This window comes from Labrus mixtus, chromosome 3 (assembly GCF_963584025.1).
Source record: "Labrus mixtus chromosome 3, fLabMix1.1, whole genome shotgun sequence".
In the NCBI taxonomy this organism is placed as follows: Eukaryota; Metazoa; Chordata; class Actinopteri; order Labriformes; family Labridae; genus Labrus; species Labrus mixtus.
Genome location: NC_083614.1, coordinates 14,518,693 through 14,542,404, shown reverse-complemented (window position 1 = coordinate 14,542,404; position 23,712 = coordinate 14,518,693). Strand labels below are relative to the sequence as shown.

The 23,712-nt window shown below is 39.3% G+C and overlaps 1 protein-coding gene across 2 annotated transcripts in view; it reads right to left on the bottom strand.

The window, feature by feature from the left end:
* LOC132959914 (guanine nucleotide-binding protein G(q) subunit alpha) overlaps nucleotides 1-10,982 on the bottom strand; it is a 36,628-nt gene extending 25,646 nt beyond the window's left edge. Inside the window, exon 1 of one of the 2 annotated variants that reach the window (XM_061033144.1) lies at nucleotides 9,726-10,982. In XM_061033144.1, the coding sequence (XP_060889127.1) occupies nucleotides 9,726-9,861 (136 nt within the window). In that variant the 5' untranslated portion in view covers nucleotides 9,862-10,982. The remainder of the gene's footprint in view (nucleotides 1-9,725) is intronic. The other variant, XM_061033143.1, reaches the window with a different exon arrangement.
* Nucleotides 10,983-23,712: the final 12,730 nt, after the last annotated feature.

The following is a 23,712-nucleotide window of genomic DNA, read 5'->3' as shown; positions in this document are numbered from 1 at the left end:
TGAGCAAAGACTCATGTGGGTCTTACTAATTATGAAGCTTTGTACTTATGTTTAGCTGATGTCATCAGTTTTAGAGAAAAAAAAAACATCTTAAAAAAAGAAGCCGAAAGACTGCAGAGGGCAAAACCAATCTTTAAATTGTAACATCTATATCATGACATGTTGAGCTACATCCACATCTACTCACTGCAAAGACGGTCTGAAAAAGTCAGAGTTTCTGGGTTTGCTTTAAAGTGTTGAAGATATTTGTCGACTGTGAGAGCACATCTAGATCTCTGCTGAGAGAACGAGAAGGACAGTTCTGTACAAAGTCAATAAAGGAAAAGTAGGCCAAGAAATTCTTTAAACTTGAATATTTTGACTTTGATGTCAAATCAATTATTTTATTTTTTTCTCCTGCACATAATCAAAATACTGAAACATTGCTATTTTTCACAGGACAAAGGTCCTTTTGGTTTGCAGTCCCTTGACTAGTTGTGATCCGTCCTCACATTCACTTCCTTCTTCCTAGTCCAAGACTTAGCTGTTAACTCGCCTTGTGTTGCTGTGTAAACATACAAAGAGCTCTCTGTATTCCTAAGTATCCAGACCTGTTTGATTTTCATATGCATACAAATACAAACAAACAGGCCGATCAGTGCTACAAAGTAGATATTTCATTGTTCTTCCATTAGGATCATTACAGCATCTTAGAGTCACTTTATAAAATACAATACCCATCAAATGCTGTTTGATTAATAAAGTTAGTCTTATTTTTGAAATTGTATATATTATGTATTTATTTCCAAAAGATGCAGATTCAGTGATCTCTGTCAGTAACGTGGAACACAGCCATATAATTAAAATAAAACAGAAAGTCGACATGAAGTATACACCTGCAAATTTCATCTCTTAACCTCTTCCAGAATTTCAGTGTTAATCTTGAGTTCACAAGGTATCTCTTATCTGTTAAACAAAACAGACGTAGGTCTGTGTTTCACCTATACCCTTCCATAGATGTCAGACATTTATCTGAACATGAAGTGATATGAGGTGTTGTAATGGGATCATGTTTCAGTGATACTGAGCGAGACAGGCGATGACATGAGAAGCACTGTGGAGTTTCACAAGCCTGCCTGCCATATGACTGCTTCAACTCTGGGTGTGTCTACATCTATTTGCCCAACCAACAGAGCCACAGAACTACAAACACCTACTGTACCTGTTCTGCCTTCAAACTACACTGTGAAACTCCATTTCTCATCTCCAAACAGAAAACCTTAAAGCTGCATATGTAGACCTCTGGGGGGAATGTAGGGATCCCTGGCACAGCACAGATGAACTTAACCCAAGCCCAGGCAACGTGAAACAATGCCATTGAGTATCAAAACATTATAAACCCTGCAATGTCCACCTACTATACATGTAGGTCTGGGGGCTTTTTCAGTTGTTCTTCTACTGTAAGTCTCACAGCATAATATACCCATTGCTGAATATAACCCAATGACCACTAAACCATAGTCATGTGATGCCTGACAAGGAATCAAGCGTCACCATTTCACCACAAAGTCCTGGAACTTCCTTTACAGGATAATACCTGAGTCAACTCGCAGCATTTTGTAAACTGAAACCCTGATCATCTGTTGTTGTCTTTAGCTCAGTGAGTCATTGCAGGAGCAACAACTGTGATATTTAAAAAAGAGAATCTCAAATCAACCCAAAATGACAAAAACTATCCGTGATGAATCAGAGAATGGGGATAGAGGTGTATTTGTGGTCAACTGTCAAGAAAACTCAACTTTTTTACAACAGTAAGCAAACATCCATACAAGAGTCTTAAATGGATACTTCACCTGTTGAAACATGAATCTGTACTGACATTGGGTCATATAGTAGAAATTTCAAATACATTTTGAAGTTGGTGCCTTCTTGGCCCAGAAAAGGCAGAAAGTGTCTTTTTGGCTCATGCGGATGAAAGACACCAAATCGAGAGCGCTGCGTCCCATTTGCTCTGGAACGCCACGCTTTGTCCATGTTTCTGTAAAAAAAATATTGCTGTCCATAATCCATTTGGAGGAGGTGATCCGCAGCTGCTGCTCATTTATCCTATTTGCCACAGACTGACCATTGGCCACGGAAATGCTGGGTAGAGATAGCTGATGAGGAGTTAGCTTTAGCTTGGCCTGTAGACCTCTTCTCTTCCCTCACACTTATTTAATGTCCTGAAACATGGCCTCAGAGTAGCTCTGGCTGGTGGAGCCCGGTTGGTTGTCTCCATTGCCTTAGCGATTCCTAGTTAAAGGGATACTTCACCCGTTGAAACATGAATCTGTATTGACATTGGGTCATATATGTTGTAGAAATGTGAAATAAATTTTGAAGTTGGTGCCTTCTTGGCCGTGAAAAGGCAGAAAGTGTCTTTTTGGCTCATGTGGATGAAAGACACCAAATCCCAGAATGCACAGCACCGCAGGCCACTCCCACTAAGGTCCTTTATTTCAGAATCAGAAATACTTGATTAATCCCAGAGGGAAATTTGATCGATACAGTTTCTCCAAAATATAAAGTATAGCAGTAGAACTATAGTAATAAAAACATTTACAGACAAATTTACTTCAACACATAAGACCATTTCCTCAACTGATTCAGAGATTTCTTCCAGAATTGATCTGGGAAATTCCTGGCAGAAAAGGGACTCTATGTCTGTGTCTCCTCGTCCTCACCGCCGCCGACCAGCAATATAGCAATATAGCCGCGAGACGGTTGCTGTTGTCACGGTGGTCTGTAGCTTCAGTGGTTGAAAATATGAGGAACTAGCGTTGTAGTGTCACACCGCTAACCACAACAGCTTCCAGTGACGCTTTTCAGACTTAGAAATACAGAACTTTCCAGTCTCAGGGGGGGAAATGAGGGCTGGATGCACAACCATTCCAATTTACTACTGATACAATGCTTAATGCAAATGGGGGAAGTATCCCTTTAAGAACACCCTTTGAAATTAGAAAAAATATATAACTAATTTTCTACCAAACTTCCCATGGATCGCAATTAAAAACAGCTATACATAATAGCCAAAATAGCCAACTCATCATTTTAGCGATACAGCTACAGCACCCAAATACCCAGCACACTAAATATAATGTTGGACCATCAACGCTTCCTGTTCACAGGAAGAGGTTTCCTGGCTGAAATGTATTGATAAGTGTTTTCAGTACTCCACTGACACTGTGGGTGACATGTTTAACATGCAGAAAACTTGTGCAAAATAAACATGTATTTGGGTAAAACTCCTGCACAGCACTGTAAGTTGGCAGAGTCACACAGGACTTCCAGGTCAGGATGCATGAGTCTGGCAATTTAAAGGTTTCTGGGAAATAAGCTCAGGTGGGTGGTGATTAGCATGAACCTCAGCTAAGAGTCAGTCAGCACCGTTAGACGTACGGTACAGATGTGGTAGAGGGGATGCCTTCATGAGTGCCGTTGTGCCTGTGAGGATAGCTTAGATACTATAGGGCAGCTCAGTGATGGCCCATGATGCAACTGTGCAAGCACACTCTTGCAAGGGTTCTTCGGGTCATTTTATCCTGTGTGTGTGTGTGTGTGTGTGTGTGGGGGGGGGGGTTGTTTGTCTGTACTGTCTGCTTTTTTTTTTTTTTATTTCTACAAAACCCTGCCGTAACAGTTGTTACCTTGGCAGCAGCTAACAGGGATACAAATAAATATGGTGAACACAGGGCTTATCTGCTTGACTTACTGTAAGACTTGCTGAGAGAAACTATAATAGGCGTAGGTAGGCTCTGTGCATGAGACATCCTTGGGTGTTGCCAAAAAACAAACATTCATTAACCCAGAAAATACGGACCTGTTTGACAGTGTGCACACTGACAGATGAAGTGTGTGCTCACTGTGTGTATATATGCAGTATCCTGACTATAAGCTCCAAGTTTAGGTAAATATCCCTCGCTGCCTGAGTATTAGCTGGTTCAAGTGCATAGAAAGTGCTCTTGAAGTTGTGATGACTCTGGCTTCTAACGGCTGCAAGTGCACACCTCTCTGCTGTTCATAATTGGGAGCTGTCACAAGACGAAAGCTGTGTTCGATACGGTTCAAAAGAAGAGCATAATTCAGCTAGCAGGATCTTTTTAAATGACAAAAATAGATCAAAGTTCATATATAATATGAATATGGTAATATATTTGGTATATATTTCTGAAGGGTTTTTTCATGTGCATGTTAGTACTGCACTCTACCATGTACCATGTGTACATATTGTATTACTTTCTGTATCTGACTAAAATGACTGAAAATCAGCCACAGTCATTAAAGTTGATGTCATGTTCTCAGTGTCTCTCCGATGTGAGGACGCAGACCCCACTGCGCGTCCATTTCATTCCATGGTTTCTGATAAACCAGTGACCCTAGTAATAGTGACAAAAATGTAAAATCAAACCATTTTAAAGGTATGTGATAATTAGGTTATTTTGGGGTTCTTGGCTTTATTTTAGAGACAGGACAGTGGACAGAGTCCGAAACCAGTTAGAAAGAGAGAGGAATGACATGCAGGAAAGGAGCCATAGGTTGGACTCCAAACCCGGGCCGCCTGCCTGGAGGACCACAGCCTCCAAACATGGGGCATGCGCACTACCCACAAGGCCACCGGCACCCCCCATTTGAATTTTTTTTTAAATCACAGGCCATCTCTATATAAAGGAGATTCAAGACACCCCACAAACCATGCCAAATACAAAAAAAACATGTGTGGAGGTCAAAGGTGATCCAAAGACACCGATCATGATGCAGGAAAACCAAATTCCACTTACACTGAAGCTATCTGTTTCACAAAATGTAAACGTAGTCTGACCACAAGCTGAAAAAATAAAAAGCCCAATATTAGCATCTTAATATTTTCATAAAACAACTGGATTGAGAAGAAAGAGAAGGAATGTCTTATTAAAAGTCACCATCTGTGTGCAGGAAAGCAAAACAGAGACAAGATCACTGTCCAACAACACTTCAATGTTCTTACCAATGCAACAAAAAAAACAAGAGAAACTCAAGCTGAATGTGATAACTGATACCTATAGCAGGACCTGAAATTATTATTTATTTTCTTTTTTTTTTTTTAATGGAGGGGGGGATTCCCCCCTAAATACTTCACATGGCCCCAAAGCTTTATCAAGCTAAGTGGAGTTTTTTTTAAACTGGTTATGAAACAGGCTGTGTTTAATGCTGAATGAAGCCTCTATGTGCACTACAAAAGAAAATCTGCTCATCTTGCTTCCCTTTAGTTTTATCATCTCACACACACACACCTCCCTCTCAACTCACACAGCTAGCCCCGCCCCACATCCCCCCTTGTCTCTGAGCTTGTGTGATCTTTTGATGATATTCATCAGTAGTGTTGCATAACAATACTAGAAGTACCCCGGTACCTAGCTGTTGAAAACGATACAACTCCACCATTTATTAATACAGAAACTTTATGAATGACGGTGTTTAATAAGAGCAGTGTTTCTCCACGTGCAACAGTCTCTCTCTCTCTGCTTTCACTCCCTGCAGGCATTGTGGGCGTGCCAAACAGTTGTCATGTTGACAAGCAGAACCAGAGCCGTGGCTGACAAAGTTTCAGATGCTAGTCTTGCCGACCGTCCATGGCTTGTTGACATACAAGACGTACCGAGTGAAATATGGCATTATTCTGCTTACATCGCAGTAAGCAGTCAGAGTAACCCCACAGAACCCACGAGTAAACGATGTTTCAACAACGTTTTAAACTCACGTAGACCAGGGGAGCCAACATGTCCAATTTGGCAAAGCATCTTGTCAATAAACATGCCAAGTTGTTTAAGGAATTCAAAGAGCAACAGGTTACATACAGAGCTGAGACCTCTGTTAATAAGGAGCTGTATTTTGTTAATTCTACTTTAGTGCGGTGCTAAAGGGAGGAGACTAATAATCCTGGGTTTTAGTTTTTTTAATCATAAAGTGACAGACTTACAGTTACTGTCATTTCTGCATATTGTTTTTATAGGCTATCAAACTCAACTATTAAACTATTGTCATGATTTTGGTATCGTGACAACACTACTCGGCAGCAGTGCCTTTTATAAAGTTGCCTAAATGACACAGCTCCTGAAATGTTACTCCTGGGTCAGTTCAGTGGTTATCCGCTTGATGGCACTAATGACGTTTTAATGTGTCCAAACAACCCAAAACTGTGCAGGATGTCTCAGACGAAACAGCCACATTTTTCACTCTGATTTTACCCGGAGTTTCTCCTGCCAGCAAGTCAGAGTGAGCTGATGTGAGAACACAGAAGGACAGTATCTGGAGAATTCCCCTCGAGCCAGCGGGAGGGGGTGTACAGTGCATTGTCTGTATCCATGACACAGCTACGATCTCCGAGCATGTCATTAAACGGCTGCATTATGTTTTCTGTTCGTCAGTATGTTGTTCTCCACTCCTTTGTTGACATTGTCATTCCATTGAACAACACGTAGCATTGACATAAAGGCAAATATTCTCATTAGAACATCGTATAGCGTCCCTGTTGTTTGTCCGCTGCTTCCGCGTTGTTGTTTTTTTACGTCACGCCTTGCCTCAGCAGAAACCCCCCCCCCCTCGTCTGACAGGGATAGTCTCCCGCTGTGAGTTGCATCTGTAAACATCAAGGTCGGGAGGATATCAGGAGCAGTCCTCCTGAAATCATCTACATGTTTTTGTGTGTGCTGCATATGTGAAACGGCTTATAGCTCTTCTGTGCTACAATGTATTTCAGGGGTAGTATTAAAAGTACTCCCTTTACACTGTGAATGTAATACAATAATATTAAACGTTATTTATATAGCACTTGCCTGCAGCCCATGTTAAGCTATAGCAATAGCACTATACTAAACAGTATCTTTCTAGCAGAGTAGGACTGCGTGGTATAAAGAAACCGACATCGGTTATTTGTTTTTCATGTGATCATGTCATTTTGGTATTTCAACCTTTCAGTCCAAATGATGCGTTCCATTAGATCTTGGCAGTCGGACATTCCTAGTTCCCGGTCTGATACATCATCAAAACGCTTCCCTGACGTCTGAATTCCAACTTGGAAACTCGGAGAACCTTCAGTACAGTGAGTAAAAATCCAACATTGCTGCTACGTAAGTCAACAGAAACGTTTAAGCTGTACCTGTTGTGTTCAGTAACAACTTAGTGTAAATAAATCAATCACACCGATAGTATCGTGCAAGTTCTATCTGTGGATATGAGGTCATGTTCATTTTTGCGCAAACTCTCACAGTGTTGTTATCGCCAGGTATTAGCTAACAAAACTACTGCAGTAGGTACTACTGGAGGCATCCATGTTGCTTGTCCGACTTGTTGCCAACTTGCAACTGGAACGACGTAAACTCAGGAGTGATGTCATTCCCACCTCCGCGTTCTGAGGTGAATGGAACGCACCATCCAAAGTATCACTTCGGCATTTATGTGCAACAAATTAAAGAACTGAGAGGAAACATCCCATATGGAAAGTTTGCATATGTAGCCACAGCATATGCCAGTTATAGAAGTAGCTCCACTGATGTGGGGAGTAGAAACACATTGAAGCTACCTTGAAAACCTGTTGGCTAGTTATGTGAGATTATCTGTCAAAGTAGTTGAGAGTACTCGTTTAGGGGCAGGTGATTTATCGTCTCTGCATGTACAGCAGCCAGTTCACTCAAATGTAAACCTTTCAAGTTTTTTTTTTTTTTTTTTTTTTTTTTATATATTCGAGCAGCACAAAGTAGCAGAATGGCTACAACACACATCACAATCTTCAGTCAGAAACAATATACTATGCACTCAGAGAGGAAACAGTGTGTTGCATTGCAGCAAACTTAAACATACTTACTCTAGGTTCTTTCATTAACCTGTCTTGGTCTATCAGGGGAGGGAATCACCTGAGGATACGATATTATCCCAATACTTGAGTCAATATACGATATTATTGGGATTTTAAACACTTTGTGATGTGCTGAGAATTGTGATACAATATATTGCGATTAAGCTTTTTTTAACTGAATATTATGTCCACAAAATTTAACAAAATCAAGAACTGTTTTGTCAAATAAGAAAACATTCTCAGTCTATTCACTTCACTATTGATTTCTACACAATGTGAGTCAAGCCCACAGACGGACCAACGCTGTGATCAAATTAAAACCCTGTAAAAAAGGGTCACCTCTCAATCTTAAATGTTAGTATTTCAGTCTAACCAAACTTGACAATGAATTTTTTAACAATGCAACCTGTTCAAAATGAATTGTGCAACCCCTTTAGTAATTAAAAAAAACACATTTGATACTAACATTTTGTTCATCTTCAAAAGCTCTCACTTGTCAACCTGTCAACTCAGATCATGCAGTTCCAATGAAGAATCAGCTAAACCCCTCAACAGCTAGAAGTGTGATTTGTTTTTGCACGTTTTGATTCTCTACATCAGTGTCCTCCTCACACTTTAAAAAGAGAGGGAGACTGACAGCTCATTGTGCTGTATTTTTGTTTTATTTAAATTTACGTGTGCCATTTACTTCGTCTTCATTTTTTTAGACTTTAAACTTAATCTCAGTGATTAATCAGAGACAAGCAACATGTTTTTTTTTTTTTTTACATAAGCTCTTTCCTCTTCCAGTGCTAAGTTCTTGCAGCTCTGAGTAAGTGCATCTTAAAAGCATAAAGTGTGAATTCAGTCACATGAAACAACAAACCACAGAGAGGTTCAAGCACCACTACGGCGAAATATTAAATACCTGCTAGTTCCAATGTTGCTGCTCTGTTGCAAGCTCACCCCCTTAACTTGCACTTGTGATTTAAAATACTGATTCTTCATGTACAGCATCAAACTGTCAAATGGCGCTTCTGCTGCTCTTAACAAATGAAAATGAGTCTGTGCATGGCAAAGTCTATTCTCTAGAGAAACGCTCTTTCTCAAAGAGGCCTTTTCTAGAGCAGCCATCAGGAGAACATTGTCTCCCTTTCTCACAGACTTAATTAAAGCCAACTCTTTTTCATTATCTAAGCCATGTTTTACAGGCAGATAAAATTACAGTAAAGTGGAGAGTGACTACAGGGTTGGTATAAATAAGAGAGGTCTGTTAACAGCTGCTTGTTAAAGCCAAACTCAAAGTTCTACATCTATAATTAAGAACATGCCTTAATGTTTCTGACAGCACTTTGAATGTATTCATTTAATAGGGACAACGCAATTTAAGTTTCAATGCAAAGCATGAAAGTGATGTGCTGCATAAAGGTAAATATTACTAATGTCCAACTTTACCTTTGGGTAAACAGAGTAAAAAATATACAACATAAGATCACTCATTGTAAGTTTTTGTGTTATTTGTTATAAAAAAAAAAACAGTTTTCAACTTGTGTGTTGTGAGATGTAAAAGTCATAGCTGGTAAAGAAAGAACATCAAATAATCTTCTAATCAATGTCATATTACTTTTACATTAAAAACGGTGACACGCTGACTCCCTCGAAATAGAAAACCAAATGTAAATCACACCTGAATTACGATTTGCATGTCACATTGCATACAAATCCTGTGGTGACCAGGTTACTGTGGCTTGTGGCTTGTGCAGTCATGGTTGTGTTTTGCATGGCAAACCTTCCAAGTCAGAGATTTAGCACCGTGCTGGTTTTGAGTGTGTGACACAGGTAGACATAAGGTGAGACCGTCTGTAATGAAACCCGGAGAATAATGCAGACTTACCGAGCAGCAGAAGCTTCAGTTCTCGTCTTGCATCCCTCTTGTCTCTCCGGAGTTGCTTCTCGATCTCAGAGTTGATGCGTTTGGACTCCTTCGCCTCCTCGCTCAGGCAACAAGCCATCATGGAGTCTAAAGTCATCACCGCATGAGCTGAAAAGCCCGTCTGACAAGGTTGGGTTAGTCTACACCTCTCTCAAAGTATCAAATAAATAAACAGTCCGTTTTCAAAGTGCGGTATCAAGATAATCGACCTTGATGGGCTTGCTGCTTGGTGCAGGATCTGGCCTTCTTTGCAGATGGTAAGACTGACTGCCAAAGTAGCCTATAGAATATGTGACAGCTTGTTCAAAGTCCTGTGCAAGTCCTACAGCGAGTGGCAGCTGAACATGGATAATTTGCAATGCATTATGTCCGCAAACAGCCAATATGTCAGTCCGACATGGAAGTTACCATTTTAATTCATGCATCTCTCGTAAAAAAGAAAAGCTCAAACTAGCTGGGGGAAACGCTGCCTCGCAGGATAGCTTTTGAAGCTAAAATGAGGCTAACGCGACAAGTTGATGGATGTCCACTGTGCCAACACTTTCTAAACCCCTTTGGCCAAGTAGCCCCCGGAAACCTGTCGCTCTTTTAGGATTTTAACTACCAACTTCGGTCCCAGAGACAGTGGGACACAACTAGCTGCCACTGCCACATAATGTGTGTGATCGCTCTTGCTGGTTCGCCCGGCCGAGTCTGAGCTTAGCCGCCCCGAAACCAGCAGCACTGTACGCCCGCGCAGTGACGACGAGCGCCCGTCAAACTGTCCATGTACCGAGCGCAAACAAGCTGACCCAATGCCTCTGACCTACAACCAACAGGGATCCTTTTTAACGACCTGAAAGAAAACTATCGATTTGAATTGCGCAAAAGCAAGTAATGTCTTTGCAGAAGGAGGCGACGAGTGACCAGTGTGTGGCTAAATGGGCAGGCTAATTGTGAGCTAGCTCCGTTAGCTCAACTAGCATCCCTGGAATTGCAGCCAACTGGTTAAAAATGAGAAAGCTGAGCCTGACAGAGGACCTTCATTGTGTTCAGCTAGTGCTCTCCGATTCAGTTCACCGGCACCCAAACCCTGAAAAAAAAACACCAAAAGCTCCGAATGACAGTCAAATGAAGCCTTATAGTCCGTGCATTTTGTGATCCTGATATTTTTTTTCCTGGTGGTGGTGATAGCTCTTCGTCACCCACTCCTCAGCCCCGGTGTGCTGCTGCTGCTGCTGCTGCTGACGTCGCTTGGGATATAGTTGATTGACTGAGGGTTAATCGAATGAAAACAGGGCTTGTGGGCGTTTAGGGTGGGTCTTTCATGGATGGTTAACTTCTCAAGTTTGGTTGACATGACGCTTTCCTTTTCGGAGGCGTGTCAGGCAAAGAATCTGACATTTGGCTGGAGGGGCAACGCCCATCTCCTGTCAGAGACCCAACACTTCCACACGGCGGTGAAGTTACAAGGATATTCACTGATTCGGCTTTCCCGGATCAGTAACTCATCAGCCGAACATTATTTTTTTTACAAAACCGACACCTCTTTGCAATCCCAGCAAGGTAGACTGGCGAGCTACAGCCGGGTTTTTCCTCCTCCGCGCTGGGGACCTTCCATCGGCCTCTCCGCGGAGCAAGACTGAGGGACCGTCTGCAAATTACAACACCGAACAAAATAATCAATAACTTCACCCAGGAGAGGTGTCATCAAAATCATTTTTACACATAGTGATATCACGTTGTTCATACTACATTTCTCAGTTTGGAAAATAATATTTTTATATAAATTTGAGGATTTTTAAAAATACTTTTTAATAAAATCCCCTTTTAAAAAAAAGCACACCGTCTTCCTGCTGTATAAGCTACAGCACATAGCTTTGGAAAATGTGCTTTCATGTACTTTTAGGGATTTCTTATCAGTAAAATAAGTCATAAATATACTATAACATGTTGTAGTGTTATCAAACTCACATCACACGTACATGATCTCCTCTTGGTTTTACTACAACACTTAGTTTGATTCAGAATTGGTTGAATTGAATTCTAATATTCTTTTAAAATACATTGCACGTCTAGTTTTCAACCCTTTACTGCTTGTGATCCTCAAGTTGTGGCCTCTTGTAACATTTGTCTTTCAGTAGTTATTTACCACTCCATTCAACGCTCACACCCTGTGAGATTTATTAATGCACGAGTATTTTTACAGAGACATGTAGACAATCTTATTTTGTATAAGGTGAGAGTATTTCTTCTGCCACTGTCTAAAAAAACAGACCTTGATGCATTTTGGAATACCCAAAGGACACCAGTTCAGCCAGAAGCCCTTCAGAAAGGGTCCAAAAGTGTGCTCTTAGAGTCTAATACAATATTAGCTCTATAGCTTTCTCTCAAAAGAACCGGTTGACAACAAACAAAACAGGTAGCATCATAGTTACTGTCAATATTTGCAGTGCCTTTCCTTCCTTTTGTTATTGGAATATGGATTAGTGTTGTGTCTCGTGGTTTCCTGTCACACTGGAATTACAAAACAGAAAGTTTCATATTTTCTTCAGGTCATTTCCTAAAACTACTGCAATCCAGTTCATTCTTTTTTTAATTTCAAAGTAATATTATCAGCAGATGGCTTATGTGTCAAAAGTTAAAATACTATTGTGTACAATTACTTATTTGATATTTTTACATGTGATTATTTTCAGCAATTTATTTCGTTGGAAAAATACGTTTAACCTATTTGTTGAGAATCGTGGTCAAAAACATCAGTTGATACATTTGTACACTAACCTGTCAAACAAATGTAGTTTAGGAGCATTCAGTGTTCAATGAAAAACAAATCATCAATGATAAATAATCCATGGCCTCCGCAGATAGCAGAATTTCTGTTCCCCTTGCAGGACAGAATTTCTTTTTACATTTTTTTTTGTATGGTATATTCAAAAAGGGACAAAATGAATATTCAGGGGGGAAAGGGCATTTAAAGTGGGAACACACTGAATCGATTGTTACCCTGATTAAAACACTCAGCCGTTGTTGACCATGGTGATAGTGGGAAATATTTTCAGGCTATTTTTTTTAATTTTTTTTTTTATCTTTGCCTTGTGAAAAAATTGTGATAAATTAAAAGTGATACATTTTGCAGAGGAGAGTTGTTCCCTTTGAAATAAAAGTTAAATGCACAAGTTAAAATGCTGGTTAGCAGCACCTCATCTGATGGTGATGATTCTGATCAGAACAGAAACAAAGACTTTCACCATCGTCGAGGCGTTACATTTATATGTCTGTTTTTCTCTATTCAAATGGTTCAGTGTGAAACAGCTGGCTGACAATATTGTTGAGAAAAGTGACATCTTGTGGACATGTGATGTAGCTACAAGAGGGTTTTTTTTTTAAATCACAAAGAGGTGAGGTATTAAATGTTGAATGTCTGTCATGAAAGGACTCTCTGTAATTGACCTGTGTAAGAATCTCTTCTATTTTAAATTCAAAGCAAGAAATCACCCAACAACAGCTATTATGACTCATGAGATTACAGTTTGATCGTCTCATTATCAGCACTGCTACTTATTCCACAAGCTCAAAGAAATGACTGCACACTTTATCCATTCCTTTTGAACTGTCTGACACAACAAACATTTAATTTTTAGATGATGATAGATGCTCATTATTTTGAATTATACAAAACACATTTCACCCATTTCCCCTTTAACCTTCTTTCCTTATCTTGTTTTTTCCTCTAGGCATTTTTCCTTCTATGTGCTTATCTGTCTGTAGCCTTTCCTCATTTTAACTTAAGAACAGTCTTCATGATACATCCTCATGGCTGCAGCAGAGAGGGGCGTCTGGCTGTTTAAGCCACCCATAGAATTACCAGAGCAACCCCATAGCACCCACAATCATTTTACATTTTGCTTTGATTTGTTTTGTTCCTTAACTATCCTTCCCTTTTCAAAGTCACCATCGTTGGATGATTAAAAGTATTTTTTAATTGATGATCATTTTGAAGATTGTGCCCATTAATAAGAATGATATCTTTGATATTTGTGACAATCTGTGGCTTAGATTTATATGATGTATTAGTTAGTAAGAACATTCTTTCAGTCTGACAACTTGACTAACTTGTAGACCTTTTTTTTTTAAAGGAATTGGATGAAAACCTGTTGCATGAATAAGTGTATTTCATTCCGTAGGTTTGGTGTAAGGAGAGGAAGAGAGGACTTTTTTTTCAGTTACATTTATGTCAAGATCATTTCTTTCCCTTGTAAAACCTTGAATAAAGTGGGTATAGGTCCTTTCCAAAGTAAAAACACATCATCAATATTTCACTTCCAAGAAATAATAAAAGGGAGAAAAGTTGTTTGTGTCTCTTACTCCAGATGATCTACAAAAAGACAGACAAAGCTAGGTGTCATTTTTGTGCCAATAGCAGAGATCTGGAGATAGTGTACGTCAATAAAAAGAGAAGAAGTTCCTCTTCAGAACAAAGGAGGCCAAATGGACTAAGAAGGTAGAAGGAGTTCTCACTGATCTGGTGTTAAGATGTTCCAGTGTGTCTAAGCCTTGCTTTAATATCAAGGACATGACAACTTCTGGATCAGTTGGTGGAAGTGTTTTGAGAATAATGAAATCAGAGGTGTATTCTAAAGGATCTTAAAGTGGGAACATGGTCTTTGATGTGGGAGTCCACAAAAAAGAGTTTAAGGACACAGGACTACAATAGTCAAAACAAGATGGCGGTGTTCTTTGGGGACGGGCACAATGATAGTTTTCTTAAAGCATGCAGTGAGCAAACAGAGTGACAGGTTAAACATGTCTGTAAAATCATGACAGCTGACTAGAGCAGCGCTCAAAAAGTGACAAAACCGCACACAGAGTAACTTTATTAAAAACATCGGATAGCCAAGGATGTAAATGAGATTCCGGTTAGCTTCCAGGATACCTGTAAACATGAAACCCCCAGGTCTACTCTGCAGCTGAGACGGTGACCCCTGTGCGAGTCAGTATCATTATTTGAGACCAATGCAGTACCTTGAGATAAGATATGACTTTCTGCAGTCATTATTTAACTGTTAAAAACTGAAGGAAATACAATTCATTAAAGATGAAATGAGCTTTAATGTCATTCATTGGCAGTATTCTCTCCTGCTTTACAATTTGCCACAATTTCCCGTTGTTATGGCTTTTTTTTTTTTAAAAAGAGTCTTCCCACCAGCACTGAACAATGCATTCTTCTTTAAAAGATATAAAGGTAGCACAAATAAAAAAAAATATTTTGTATTGACTTATCTATAGCTCATGAAGTATCAATCATCTGATTTTTTTTTTTTTTGGTACAATACCACAAAGAAGAAACTGATACTTGCTTTGGACTCTCCTCAACAATTTTTTTCTTCGGTCATATCCAGCTTCCAGCCTCACAATGTTGATAATCGGCCAAAATCAAGAAGTATTTCATATTAAAGGAAGAATAATGTGGACATATTTCAGGTATTCCCAATCCCCCTTTATTTGTATTCCTTGTTCATTTCAATGGAATCAAAGATATGATAAAGATGTCAGGATTTGTACTTTCTGTTATGAGTGTACAACATCAAAGCTGCAGAAACTCAGTGTCCCAGACTTATAGACTGAGTGATTTGAAAAAAAGAAAGAAGTCATTTCTATAAGCAGGGATTGATAACAATGACAGTAACATTCACCAGTTTACCCATGTGAGAGTGCTAACACAGAAAAAAAGAGACGAGAAAGCAAAATAGACATAAAAAAACCAAAACGAATTTCTTACATTTTTTTTTTTTTCAAGCACTAAAATTAAAGGTCACAAAGTTTTAAGCATTAACACAACATGAATGGCGTCCATTACAGTCAAAAGATATTTTGAGCCACTTCCTTTGCTGTGCCATGTCCCAGCCAATAGGAAGCTGACCTGTTATCTGCAATGCCGGTGACATTTGTAACTCTTTTTCAACTTACATACTGCACTTAAAATGACAAATGGAGTACAGCAAGTTGGGTACCATTTAAACATTTTTTAAATAAAGAAAATGTAACTATGTATCTAACCAGAATAGATTAATATTTTTCTGCTTCAAATTTGCTCTCGACTTTTATCTGTCCATTCCATCTGAGGTAATACACCGAGAAAAAATCCTGCCTATTGGGCCTGTATGTGGCATGCACATTACTCTGTAGGTTTTATTTAAATGCTAAATATTCTGACTACTCAAAGCACTTCTTACACCATGGGTCACATTCACCCATTTTCACCACATTCACACATTGATTATGCACTAATCCCATACATAAACATTCAGATGCTTCTGATGCAGCGGCAGTAGCAATAGGGCTTCATGGTTTTGCCCAAGGACGCTTTGACCAGGGCTGCAGGAGCAGAACCAACTTTGGGCTGGGAGACAAACTCTAACACTGAGCCACAGCCGGCCAAAATAATGACACAGTATTATTAACTAAATGTAAACATAAATTAGACATACTTTGTGTACCCTCTCCAGTAGTATTTTTGCCTTTATAATGTGTATCAACATTAAATAAGCAGAGGGAGTGCTTGAAAACAAGTAATTAATAAGGTCTTATACTAAACTCGACTCAGCTTTATTTATATATCACCTTTCATACATAAAAACATGCAGCCCAAAGTGCTTCACAAAAGAACAGAATTAAAACACAAGGAATGTCAAATACAAAGAATTGACATTTTAGTATTGACATGAAATAAAACAAAATATAAAATAAATGTAAAAACAATGATAAAGGAAAAAAATAAAAGCAGTAAAATAATTCCTAATTAAAAGCCAGATTGAAAAGGCAGGTCTTCAGTTTGCGGTTAAAAACACCCAGAGAGCTTTCTGTTTGGATGTCCAGAGGCAGTGAGTTCCACAGTTTGGGGGCATAAAAACAGAAAGCTCTCTCCCCGGTGCTCGTGTGGGTCACATGACGGAAAATAGAGAAGCATTCGAGGACCTGGGTGAGCGGGCTGGAACATAAAAGGAAATAAGATCTGTGATGTATAGAGGAGCAAGGCCGTGTAAACCTTTAAAAACAATTAAAATAACTTTAAAATCAACTCTAAAAGAAATATACAAACATATGAATGAAAACTGACAGCACCTCGGGAAGAACAACATCTGGAAATAAAACAAATATCACATACACTTTAGACTTGTCACTCCTCAACATTTTTGTGTGAAAATAAAAAAAAAATTCTCTTGTGAGAACACAGCGCTGCATACATTTCTGTTGTTATCCTTCTTGTTGTCTGGCAGTAATCAAGACCCCCCACAGCGTCAGACTCACCACAGGCCACAGGAAGGTTTGAGCTCCATGCAGCTGTAAGCCTGCAGAGGGTGGACAGGGCTTTATTTGTTCTGAGGGAAGGTGAAAAGAGATTAGGTTAAATCATGTTGGCTGGACCATTCAAATCTGCTTTGTAGACTTCTATATCTCTTCATTAAAAACTTCAACCTCCAGGGATCTTAAAGGGGAAAAAAAGCTGCTGGGCACCCACTGCTGATGACAATGTGAACGCTACGGAAACTTCTAACAAATTGTATGTACGAATAGAAAGTTATACTTACTTTTGTCTATGGACATTTTCTTCTCTTCCTTCCTTCCTCTTCGTGTCAGAATGCAGGTGTAGTTCATTGTTTTACTGAGGTACGGCGGGACAATCATACTGCACATCTTGCTTGACGATTCTTTAGCCAGCAGGGAGCCGTTTGACGTCATAAAGGCACAGGAAAAGCTTTCAGGGGAGCCTTTGCATTCTGGATAATAACAATCCAATCTGAAAAACCAAAATCATACATTTATGGTTATATTTTTTTTTGCATATCATTTTAAGTCAAAAGCAGCAAATTCAAGGCAATGTAATGAATGTGATAACATTTAGTAGACCGGATGCTCGAACCTGAGTATCTGGCTCTCGTTGAAGCAAGCGGTAAAAATACCAAAATTTCCATGCTTTTCGGCAGCAGATGAACCTACAATCAGATGGGAAATGGAAAAATCTCAATCTGTGGTCAGATTTTACACTTAAATTAACAATTTTAACCACTCTTAACATTACAGTGTGAGTCAATTCAAAGGTGCGGGTAATGGCAGCCTTGGTATGCCCTGGTATACTTCATAGTGTGACACTAGGAACCACCTGGCTATATAAACATGTCCTGCAGTTCAAGGTTATAATGTTAAAGCCACTTCACCCTGTGATCCGCAAATGGAAGCGTCTAACAACTCTGGGACTAAGACTTTAATTTAAAACCAATGATCAATGTTGCCTGTCTTGGGAAGCTACAGGCTCCTATTTTTACAGCAGAAATAAACATGTTTACAGGCTGGTACAAAAAACGGTTTTGGTCTAAATAGCTGATTTCCTAATGGTACTCACTGTGCAATGTTTTCTAACTCTAAGTATTTTTTTTAGCTATACAGAATAGAATCATAATAATTTATTCTTATAGAGCAGGTAGAGTATGGACAGCTAGTGGACTGTGAGGAGATAGGAACTGACACAAAGTGTACCGGATAAGAAAGTCAAACATCACCTTAAATCAGACCTTTACTGGTTTAAAATAACAACCCCTTATCAGTGAAGTTATCTTACCTGTGTAGAGGAAGAGAAGAGTTAAAGAGACAAGCATTTTCCTTATCCAGCTGTGACAGCTGACAAAAAAAACAAAAAAACATGTTGCGGCCAATCAAGGCGTAAATTGAGGTGTGACATCATATGTTAAACTTTCAAATGACAGTTTATGACCTTCCATTACAACGCTGCAATTATTCTTATATTGTGTCTCAACATGTCCAATGCCATCATATTAAAAACATTAAAAAACAAAACGTATACTGGTATCTTACCTTTGTTCTGCTTTTTGTGTGTGTTTGTCTTCTGTGTCCTGCAGCAGTTGATGGCACGATCCTTGAATCAGTGTAATGGATTTGACAAAACACGATGAGGAAGTCTGGAGGGAAGCTGGGTGGGAATGTTGGGTATAAGATTGCCTTAACCCTTTGAATGCTTTGGTAAAAAAAGAAGCTTGCCTGTTCATACATTTGTTTTTACATCTTATTTTCTTATATCTTGAAATGCTTCATATCAATAGAATCTGTAAACACAGATTTCAAGATAAGTAAGACAATTAACCATAATAATGGTAACGTGACTATTTTTGTCAGATATTGATGGATGTACAAAAAATACTGATCACATTTTTTTTAACTTAAGCAACCATTTTCTTTTTTTCCAGCTCTATACATCCCTTCAGGTTTACTCATTTAAATAAGAAGAGTGCAAAGCGATTTGTATGTGCATTAAAAATCGTTTTTGTTCATTGTTTTTCTTTGTTGTTCTTGTTCTGTAAATGATGGTAGTCCTTGCTATGCTTAATTTCCTTAAAATTTATACGACCTAAAGCTTATGTAAGTTATTCAAGTTATATAATTTTCTTATATCTATTTAAGTTATATTTTTTTTTTATGCCGCATGTCATATAACAATTACATCACAAAGGCATGTAATAATAATAATAATAATAATAATAATTTTTATTTAGAAGCGCCTTTCAAGACACACAAGGACACTGTACAACAATCAACATTTAAAAAACAACGATGGATAAAATCAGCATACAATAAAATAAATAAAATGTAGGACAGTGTAATTACAGTTCAAATGTTAGAGTGAGTAGGAGAACTTGAACAGATGGGTTTTGAGTCTAGATTTGAAGATGAGAGTCAATGTTGTCAGGTGGCAGAGACTTCCAGAGCTGGGGAGCAGAGCACCTGAAAGCTCTGCCCCCCATGGTGCTGAGGCGGGCAGAGGGCACGGTGAGGTGGATGGAGGAGGAGGATCTGAGGGAGCGGGCTGGAGTGGCGATGTGAAGGAGGTCAGACAGATATGGAGGGGCGAGGTTGTGGATGGCCTTGAAGGTGTACAGGAGGAGTTTGAAAATTATTCTTTGCTTCACCGGGAACCAGGGGAGTTGTAGGATGGGGGTGATGTGATGGTATGAGGGGGTTTTGGTGATAATACGGACAGCAGAGTTTTGAACCAGTTGGAGCTTATGGTGGGACTTATGAGGGAGGCCGAAGAGGAGAGAATTACAATAATCAATACGGGAGGTGACGAGGCTGTGGACAAGGATGGAGGCAGTATGGGGGGTGAGGGAGGGGCGGAGTCGGTTGATGTTTCGTAAGTGGAAGTATGCAGACCGGGTAATGTTATTGATATGGGATTTGAATGATAGTGTGCTGTCGAGGATGACACCCAGACTCTTAACCTGAGGGGAAGGGGAGACTGAGGAGCTGTCAATAGTGAGGGAGAAACTGCCAACTTTGGGTAATATGGATTTAGTGCTGACAAGAAGGATCTCGGTTTTAACAGTAACAGTAGGCCTACTTTTTCTGATGAAGCTACATCAACAGTAGAAAGCAGACGGAGAGGCGTGGCACTGGCAAAAAAAAGGCCAGAAGAAATTTGATGTTTTAAGCCAGTGGCTTTAAAGTAACATCCACCGTGACCTCCTGCACAACACCAAAAAAATACTAGAACACATTACAGACGTTTCTGAGGCCGCAGGAAACAGTCCACCTCTTTCTCCTCCAATCTCTGGTGAACTGCGGGGTGATGGACGGGGTTGTGGTTAATCCAGAGAGTGTCATATAATATTTGCAAAGGCTAAACAAGTGAGACAATTTTGGTCTTCAATTGGAAATGCATCTAAAAATCCAGATCACCAACATATTCATTACAATTACATTCTTAGGACTTATCTCACTCCAAGGAAGGCTTATCTCATGAAATGTGAAATATGTGTTGAGAATTTAGGGGTGGGAATGTTTTGTTTTGTTTTTTGGGGGTTGTTGGGTGGCGGGGGGGGTGTCTGACATTTGGGCTTTTATATCTGATGTTCTGGTATTTCAGTGCCATGCTGTCCCACACTGCTAATATTGAATGATACAGCTTCATTAAAATTGTATGGATTTCCTTTTTTTTTTACGAACGGGCATCACTGCTGCCATAAAGACGCCATCTTTATGTCGCAAGCCTCCACAGACAGTCTTACTAAATCGATGGTTAAGAAGACATTTAGTGATATCATTAATATTGAACTATCTGTGGCAATTATGCATGGGCTGGAGTGGAGATTATTACAGCTTTGCACGTGATGTTGGGTTTACATTTTTTTTATTTTGTTATGTCTTGGTGTTTTGTGTATGCCTACACGTGAGCAAAGACAAAAATTATCACAAAAAAACGAAACAAGCAGATTGTCACTTGGAGTTTGAGAATAATTAACACAATGCATGCACAAGTGTCGATGTGTTTACCTTTGTGTACAGGACTCTGTTGAAGAGACAACGGCATAGCAGCTTTCGTTGTGTGACAAACCTGTCACCATCGCAAACAAATCTGCAGATTGACTTACTGACATAGAATCATTTGAATGATCCAAATGGAAAAAGGATTGGGATTTCTGAAGACTGAGGAGGTGAAGTATCACATTATCTTTTGGCTGGATGGAAAAATGTATATGTAACATACAATAAAACTGATCTATACTAAGCTCACATATGACTGCATTGATTCATTTAATGTATAGGGATTAAAATGGTAACCGGTCCTGTGATTGATCGTAGAACAGTCCAGGGTGTACCCCGTCTCTAGCCCAATGACAGCTGGGTTCGGATCCGACTTCAGACTTCTATAAGCTTTACCATTTACTCCCTGTGTTTTTGAGGTCTATCGACCAGTTTGCCATTTGTAACACTCAATTTCTTCTCATCTTAATGGATGCCTCTTAATACTGTTTGAGATTCACATTATCTTCACAACAATAATTTCATCAATCTCCTTGTCTCATGCAACTGTATGTTACCACAACCTTTTAACTGGAAATGAAGTGTGATCCTGTCATTAGTGCATTAGGACTAATGGATATGGATTAGATTATTATTTCATTTCCAGGATCTCGCTCCCTAAAGAGAAGTTGAAAACATCCTTCCCCTCAAAAAGAAGGAAGGGTGCTGGACTGTTAAGAAAAACTAATCTGAAAATGCACAAAACATAATTTGATAAAGTAGAGATGTTTAGTCCGTCTTATCTCTCCACTCAATCACATATTATGTAATAGAAACCAGATAGAAGAAAGAATATGAAGATGAGTAAGAACCTAACAAAACAAACCAGTTTGCCTAAACCAGGTTAGCTTCTCCACAGGTACAGCAAGCAAAAATCTGACTCTCATGCCACAAATAAATCAACGAATGACTAACACTGAACGAGCTTACAAACCAGATATACTGAGTGCAGCCAGACACAGCGACCTGCTTATCAGCTCTAACATAGAAATGAAATAATTGCAAGATCAGCTGACCATTACAAAGCTGAGATGTAAAGGTCAGTGAGTGAACGAGCTGACACCTGGCACACAACTCGAAGCATCTTTCTATCACTCTACCTGTTCACATCTATAATTATGTAAACGATTAAAATAAATAATATATAAGAGCATGATTGAAAAATTCTCCTCTGTACATCTGCTATGAATAAAGAAATATGATATGATCCATTGTCCTATCATTTTGTGGACAATAAATCATAAAAATAAAATCTCATTACTTACCCATCAATGCGTACACGGCAATGACCCTCCATACCTTAAAGAACTGCTCATCCCACAAACCCGCACAGGACACCTCCGATCTGCCGCCACCAACTGCCTCCAAACCCCCCAGGACTAAGCTCTGCTCTATGGGGGACAGAGCCTTCTCTTCCTGCTAATCTGAAGACCCCACAGACAGTGGACTCCTTCAAAAAGGACCTGAAAACTCTCCTCTTTACAAGAGCCTTTTCCAAAAAACATTTCCAAATCTAAAGTGCATTATAAATAAAATGTATTATCATTATTATTGTTGTTTTCACTATGTGTGTGTGTGTGTGTGTGTGTGTGTTGTAAATTTAAACATTTTAAAATGAGGTTCTATGGGGATTGACTCACATTTGTACAACTGCAGTTTGTGACTCTGAGGGCATTGTAAATATTTCAGCTTTGGCTGTTGCAGCTTTGTCATAATGAGCTATGGAGGTGCTAGTACGTGGATTTTATTTATTTTTGACAGTACCTGGCAAACTCATCCGCTTGTTTACAGTCTCCACAAGCCTGTATAAGACAGACAAAACAACACAACCCTGGAAGTGAAGCCAAAAAATGTGGAGGGTTGTATTGGGAGCGAGATCCCGTATGGCTCAACGCAAATCTTGCTGGAGCGGGCGGTTTTATTGTTTCTGCAGATGGGAGGCAAAAAAAAAAAAAAAACATATCACTGCAGACCCCGGATGGTCCACTATGTGCATACAATGATGGAATCAACAAATGAGGGGAAAAAGGAAATCAAAGTTGTTTTTTAGAGCACAAAGACAAAGCAAGGCATGTCCGACAAATTCCTCATTTAAAAATGAGAACGCAACAACGATGCAACAAAGAGAATAACTTCTGCAACAGGCGCAAATCTTGCATGCCTGGTTGAATTTAATTAATTAAAACTTTAGCTCTGACAGAAGATGGCAATTGATAAAACAAAGAAATTATCCCTCTTCCTCTGCATTGCAGTGACATTTATGGGAAACAGTCTATTATCAGACCGATCAAATAACGCAACGGAAACGAAGCATCAGTTTAAAAGTTGAAATGCTAACAGATCTAAATCTTCTGCAAGGGTTTCTTACTCCACTTAGATGTGAGCATTGACCCATCAGGGTTCTTTTATTTGTCTCCCTACACATTTCTAAACAGACTTGTTTGGTCTGATCTCCAACTTCCTTCTTTCATGAGAAACTTTTAATGGAGAAGTTATTAATAAACCCTCATGGTTCATAGTTTACAAAAACACCATGTTCCTTAGTGAATTATTCATCTTCTTCTTCATCAAACTGCGTCATGTGGTATCAACA